Source organism: Leptonychotes weddellii, chromosome 9 (assembly GCF_054177405.1).
Source record: "Leptonychotes weddellii isolate Sample4059 chromosome 9, ASM5417740v2, whole genome shotgun sequence".
In the NCBI taxonomy this organism is placed as follows: Eukaryota; Metazoa; Chordata; class Mammalia; order Carnivora; family Phocidae; genus Leptonychotes; species Leptonychotes weddellii.
Genome location: NC_138377.1, coordinates 27,351,299 through 27,358,402, shown reverse-complemented (window position 1 = coordinate 27,358,402; position 7,104 = coordinate 27,351,299). Strand labels below are relative to the sequence as shown.

The 7,104-nt window shown below is 52.6% G+C and overlaps 1 protein-coding gene across 5 annotated transcripts in view; it reads right to left on the bottom strand.

Moving 5' to 3' along the window:
* Positions 1 to 255: 255 nt before the first annotated feature.
* MAP3K9 (mitogen-activated protein kinase kinase kinase 9) overlaps positions 256 to 7,104 on the bottom strand; it is a 75,364-nt gene continuing 68,515 nt past the window's right edge. For 4 of the 5 annotated variants that reach the window (XM_031029385.2, XM_081830316.1, XM_006734461.3 and 1 more), the window contains one exon: positions 256 to 6,639. In XM_031029385.2, coding sequence (XP_030885245.1) covers positions 6,155 to 6,639 — 485 coding nt within the window. In that variant the 3' untranslated portion in view covers positions 256 to 6,154. The remainder of the gene's footprint in view (positions 6,640 to 7,104) is intronic. The other variant, XM_081830318.1, reaches the window with a different exon arrangement.

Here is a 7,104-nt window from a genome sequence, read left to right as displayed (position 1 = left end):
CGGCTGTGAGAAGAGACTGAATCATCTGGGTGGTGCTGTTCAGCGCCATGTACCGGTAGGGCCCCTGTGGTCCAGCTGGGAGCTCCAGGGCCTTCAGGGAGCCTCCTCACCCTCCTCCTCCTTCCTGCTCCATAGCCATAGATTTTATTTTTCCCTACATACGGAAATCCCCAGAAAGAGCCAGTTACTTGGACATTTTGTTTGATTAAAAAGAGGGGAAAGGATAAGGTTACAAAGCACACGGCAAACCAGAAGTCATTGTTGTAACAGTTTTATTCAAGTCTGTGTGTGCTCTGGTGGTGGGACCAGGCTGAATCAGCATTACACTGTAATATGATAAGAGGTTTAGCCATTGAACCAAGCCTGCTTGGCATCCCTAGTTAACAATTTACAGTACCTTGAAAAAAAAAAAAAAGCCAAAGAAAAGAACCTGGTAAGTTTCCTTCAGGACTTTTCTATTTTTAAATATTGTTGACAAATTACAATAACTTAAATCCCAAAGCAAAATGGGAATTCAAGGACACAGGCTCAGGACATATGGACAAGACACTGGAGCCTAGGGATGAAAACTAGTAGCTAATTCCAGAGAAACAAAACAAACACAAATGTGAACTTTCACTTTACCTAGACTCAAAGGCTCTAATGGGGAGGAAAATCCCAAAGAAAGCATTTCTGCAAACCAAGTAAAACCCATCTCCAACCTTTTTCCTTTATCCTCCAGAAGATAGTTTAAATCTGTGTGCAAGCATGTGAGTGTGTGAGTGTGTGAGTCTGTGTGTGTGTGTGTTTAGGATGGACAGTGAGGAAAATCAGAGGAGAAAGCTGATGAGTTCATCACCTCCCTTCTTTGCTACAACTCGGGACCAAGGGCATGTAACTCATCACAACGGCTCTTCTCTAATCTAGCTGCGGCAGTGAGCGAGAGACTCAGGGGAAGGCTACGGGCGGGGGATGCAGGCAGCCACAGGCAGAAGGAATCAGGAAGAGCAGTCCTCCTGGCTCCAGATTAAGGAAGGAGCCCAACCTTCAGAACAACAAATGCTAGGGCGAGGCCACGGTGCTTCCAGGGCCCAAGACCGGAAATGAATAAAGGAGGGGGGGTGCTGTTGGTATCTCATCAGGATCAACGGAAAATAGTCAACAGTCTGAGAAGCTGATGAGAGGCTCACCTGGCCTGTACAGCCAACCAGAAGCCCAGAGCTGAGTCAGGTTAACAAGGCACCCAAATCCCGTTACTTAGCCTTCATTAGCCAGGACTCCAGTCTCTGTGTCCTGCCTTCAAACGCCAGTGCCTGAGATGGCGAGTGCCCAGGTGGCAAGGCCAGGGAGGTGCTAGGGACTCCCAGAAGCAGCAGTGTGTTCTCCTTTCTAATGTGGATTTTCACTAATTTGGATTCCTGATCTGAGAAAGCAAGGATTTGTCTGAAAGAAGAGAGCATTTGAGAATGTGTTCCTAGTAACAAATGTAGCTTGACAAGGAGTCATCCTCAGGCCTGTAGCCACGGAGAGAGGCAGGTGGCTTAGTAGGTTGAACCATAGGAAATTGCCAATATTCGACTGGTTTTGACGTACAACCACACACACACACACACACGCACGCACGCATGCACGCACACAATTTTCTCCACAAAGGGAAGCGATCTAGCAAGGTGAGGCTCATCCGTGCTGGACCTTGGGTTCCAGGATCATACATTTCGAAATTAAAGGGCTTCGTGCTTCAGGCAGGGAAGAAGGTAGCATCCCCCTCAGTTCGTGGTTGGACTCAGAGGTCCAGAGAGGGGAAGAAACATTTGCAACTTCACCCAACTAGTATGGAGGCAGCTCAGGTTACCACTAGCCTGCCACTCCCGCCACCACAGTCCCTTAGGATCACAGCATGCTGCGGGCTGCTCTCACCTCTGACCCGGGGCCACAGTCTCTGGCAGAGCTTTCGGGAAAAGCCTCGCACTACAGCAAGGGCAACATCTGCTTTGTCCCCCAAATCCTTCAAGAGGCAGTGGAGTGTTTCTCACCTGCCTGAAGGGGGGCCCTCACATCCCTGAGTCAAAAGCACAGGCTTAATTAAACACACGAGGAAAAGGTCGAGGCTCCCCGAAGCACACCATTCACAGCCATCCGGCCTTCAGAGCCTGCTGCTCCTTGCTTTCGTTAATAGCAAGCTTGAAGAGTTAGCAGCGCTCAGGAGGTGTCTCCCTCTTGTGGGGGGATGGAGGGAGGAGGGGGTCTCCACTGTGGGGACTGAGGAGTAAGAGCGTTGACAACAAGCCACACCTAGGTGCCCTTGGGGTGTCTTGTTGTGTCCCTGAGCAACTGTGGTCTGAGGGAAAAGGAACCTTGTAAAGAGCCTCACACTAAGACACGTGTCTCAAGGCTCAGCGGACCTTCTCACAAAGATTCTTCCAGGAATTGGCCTGATTCCAGTCTCTAAACAAAGCTGACTCTGGGAATGACTCCTAAAAAATCCGAGGCCCCCAACTGTCATTCCAATGCTGCCTCCAACCTCCCCGTCTCCTAGTTCCTCCTTCCTAAGACACTAATGGTGAGGGCCAGCCTGACAAGTGGGCAGAGTAGAAAGGATGCTTATAAACACCAGGAGCTACACAAATGCAGAAGAACATGTGCCTGACCATGGCCCCCATGCTAAGCCAACTCCAAATCACTACTCTTCCAGAAACCAAAGGAAGGAACAGTAGGCAAGTCCCTTAGAGGCAAAAGTGGTGAGAACCACACTGTTAATGTCAGCAGTCCATCCTAACGGCCTGCAGGGAGCTGCGTGCTCTGCTGACCTGCTCGGATACATGTCCTCATTGCCCTTGACAGGGAAGCAGGTAAGGAAATTTGAGAGGAGCTAAAAACCAAGCCTGAGGCCAGAGACCGAAGCAGAAAGTGGGAGAGAGCCACCTTGTTCGGGGCTCAAGAGCTCGGTGCCTGACTCAGCAGCCAGCCCAAGCAGCTTTTCAATTTCTCTTCCTTTGAATTTCTTCCTCTTTAAGCATTTCCTCTTCTCTACCAGCAAGTATATCAGGACAATGATGCCATTTTGTAAAGTCAGGAGGAAAGGTTAGCATTGTTCTGAGTTGACCCATGTAAAATATCATCATCACCACCTTCATCATCACCACCAGACCCTTGGGATACTAAAGGATGTGAAGTGAAGAACATCCACCAAAGCCTCTTAGAAATAACATATTGGGAAAATGGGGACATCCACTCAGCCCCTGGCAGTGGCCTGGATCCCCAAGGGGGTAAATCGAGGATAATCCTGTTTAGAATCCATGGAAGGATCCAAGGAGGAAGAGCAGAGAGCAGTATCTGCTTTCTATCACCATCTTCCAGTAGTGAGCACCTGCCAAGAGCAGAGGGAAAGTGTTCCTGAGGAAAGAGAACAGGAGATGCTGGTTAATGCCACTGCAGGGGATCCCAGCTTCAAGTCCTGCTCCTGACCATGACCACAGACACCAGGGAGCCGAAGTGGACACAAAGCAACTCCAACCCATTACTATACAGGATCCTTATCAAACCAAGCCTCGCCCCACAGAGACAGAGTGTGGCCGGCAGGGCCCATCACAAAGCAACTCCAACCCATTACTATACAGGATCCTTATCAAGCCAAGCCTCGCCCCACAGAGACAGAGAGAGTGTGGCAGGCAGGGGCCCATCAGGGCGAGACAGGGTTTGGAGGAGCTGAGAAAGAACCCCTCCATCTTCATGCCAGCTCACCGAAGCAACTTCAGCCTAACCCTGCTTATGCCTCTTGCATGTGCAATTCTACCCTCAGCAGACCCAGGCTTCCCTTGTCTTCCCTCTGGATGGGGGAGTAAGAAACGGGTTCCACCTCTCACTCAATGCCAAGTGGCCACCATTCAGCCTACACTGCCAACAGTTACACAACCACTTCCAAAAAAGATGGCTGCAGCCTCAAAAAAACAACAAAAAGTAGAAAACAGTCAATTGCCTCACAGCACAGAGCACTGTCCAGAGCCAGCAGGGTTTGGATTTTGCTGTATGCTGCACCCCACCGAAGGGCCATTCAGTGGAGCCAAGCGTTCACAGATGCATTCGTGACTTAGGAACTGGGGCTATGGAGAGTCCAGGGAAGGGCACAGAAGAGACCATCTGCAGCCCTCTCCCCATCAAGAATGAAGGGGAGTCACTTGGTTGGCTGGAACTGTGGCTAAGATTCCCATTTTTCCCCTTCTGGCCAAGGAGTGAGGGGACGGAGGCAAAAATCCTCTCTTACAGTCTTCCCTGCACAAAGCAAAGGAGAGATGAGACACAACAGCAAAGCCCCGGGAGGCAACACACTGAGAGTGCCTCCCACCCAAGATGAGGTGGCGCCCTTGAACCAAAGTGCCAGGGAGCTCATAAAACAAGGAGCAATTTGAAAACCAAGGTCACCCCTTTTTTCATTCCCAGGTTGGGACATTATCAGTTACAGAGAGAGACGGAGCAGTGACCAAACGCATTACCTGAGCCAGCTCTGTCGCTCGCCACATTCTGGCCTCCAGGCAGCAAAGGCAGGGAGCCTGCGGGCTGTCCTGCAACATCTCCAGGGAACTATTCCATGATAGAGGACAGTGAAGCAACATTTGGAGAGTCTGGAGGGGAGAGGAGCATGACCAAAGGCTCTGCTCCCCATCGGGTTTATGTGTGTGTCCCGCACAAAGAAAACTGTTCACACTCAATACAGGAGGCCTCAGGGTAAGTGGAAAAGTGAAGGTACACAGGAGAAAGCTCCAGAAACAACTCAACATTCAAGTTAAGGAAACAAATTCCAGAAAAGTCGGGGTTGGCCTCTGCTCTCCTTCTGACCCAGCTCAGGGTCCAGAGCCCAGCATCAGGGGCCACCTGTGCATAGAGACAAGAGGCCGTGGTCAGTCTGCAGAGCCTGGGGCTCAAAGCTTGCGTCACATTGGGGGCTCACTAAGCACCTTACAAACATCATGGCCTCACCGTATCCGTTTGCGGAAGGTACCACTAAGGCTCCGTTTTCCTTCAAGGGTATCCCAGAATGGATGGCCTGGCTGAGAAGAAATCCTCCCAGTTCCAGCTCCCAGTGTCCAGGAGCCCCCAGCCCACCCCCCACCGATATGCTCTTTCGGAGCAGTGCAAAGTCTCTACCAGCCAAACTCATAACCCAAAGTCCACTGATCCCAGGGATGGGAGGAAAGATCAAGGGAAGGGCGTGACACATAAAGATCAGACAACAAAATGGACCAGCGCAGGAACTTTGTCTCTGGTTCCAGGACTGGCACCGGGGAGTGCGCCTCCCAAGAAACGATCCCTGGGATGAGCATGTTTGTGGCAGACACGGGTCTGGCTGCGTCCAGACCCCAGGTGGGAGCTGGATGCCATCAACAGGTGCTGGTTTCTGCCCTTATTTGCATGTTTCCAAAAGGAACAAGGACAGACTCTGTGACCCTCTTGGCTGCCACTCGACTCTGGGTTTCCTGACTCCTTCTCCTCCCCTCACAGTTCTCACTGAGGCAGGTCCCTTCACCCCTGCGAGGCTCAACTAAATCAGGGGGCACCTGGAAGCGCAGGCAGGTCACTGCCAGGTCCATCAACTCCTGTGCCCCACGCTGGGGCACCGTGCCTTCGGTCCCCCAGCTGGCACATAAGGGCTGAGGACACAGAAAAACTATCTCACTCCAACTGAGATTCTGATTCATGGGTGTTGGGGAAGAACGTAGAAGAGGAAGAAAATCACTCACAGAACCTCCAACACTGGTGTTTGGGAAGGCGGACGGCAGGGCTAACAAAAGGATTCCATGACAGGCTCCGGGCTTTTTTCAAGCCCGGAGGGGGGCCAAGGAAAGGGGGCAGCAGACAGATTTGGCTGAGTGACCCTGTGGGGTCACCCTAAAGGCGAGGAAGAGTGTGGAGGCTGGGGGACATGCACGCACCCCTCCCTCCCCTACACAGCCAGAGCTGATGGCCACAGCCCCTTCCGGTGGACGTGGGCAGAAAGGCCCTGCAGGGCAGGGGACCCTCTGAAGTGGCCCCGCTTCCACCCTTCCATCTTCAAAGTGCATTATCAGTGCAAGAAGTAGGGCTGGATTTCAGGGGGTCCAACTCTGAGAAAGGGCTGTGCCAGCCAGCTCCCCCGATCTCCTCCTGCTTCCCCCTTGGCCACCCCCCAACCCTTTTCATGCTAAGACCAGAACTCTTGCTGAATCTCATAAGGGGCAGGCCTGTGTGTGTTCAGTTCAGCTCTGCACAGTGGCACAGTGCTGTCCTGACTCTGGCCCTCTGCGTCCAGGTCCAGAAGCGTCCGCTCGGCGGGGGGCAGCGGCCCCGCCTGGAACGGGAGCAAGGCGGGAAGTCCAGGCCGCTCCTCCACAGTGCTGCTGCTGCTCGCAAGGCAGGAGTCCAGGTTGCTGGGCGTCTCCGTGCTGGAGCTGTTGGCTGGGGAGGCGCTGCGGGCGTGGCTGGGGGACACGAACCACCAAGGGTCCAGCCGTTGCCGGTTGGCAGAAGGACGTGGCCGAGGCAAAAACTCCAGGGTCTTGGGTCTCTCCAGGGTGGAGTCCTGCTGTGTGTTCCAGCGCCTTGGGGTTGGGGGAAAGACCACATTGGGGTCAGGGAGACGGGGGAATTCACCTGGGTCTCGGCTGGGGCTGGGGGTTTTCAACATTCCTGGTCAAAGAGACAGAGGGAGAAGCATCAGATGACAACGCCACATTTCTGGGCCAGGTATACACTGCTCCCCAGCCCCCAGCTGCCACATCCCTAGTCACTGGGACTAACCCGACTAACAGATGTTTAATGAGCACCTACTGTGTGCCATGCAGTGTGCTGGGAGGCACTGGGGATACAGTAGTGGACCAGAAGGCCATGAGCACTGTATCTGATAATAAAAATAATCACGGGACATATGGAGGCCATATCTGTAATGAAGAAGCTTAAGGCAGAACTAGGCCCCACGGGCCACCCTGTGTTGACAGATAAAGCTTTAGTGTAACACAGCCACACCAATTACTCGCTCTCCCACTGGGGCAGCAGTGCTGAGTAGTTACAACAGAGACCATGGGACCCACAAAGCCTAAAATATTTACCATCTGGCCCTTTACTAAGAAAGTTCGCCGACCCCTGAGACTCAAG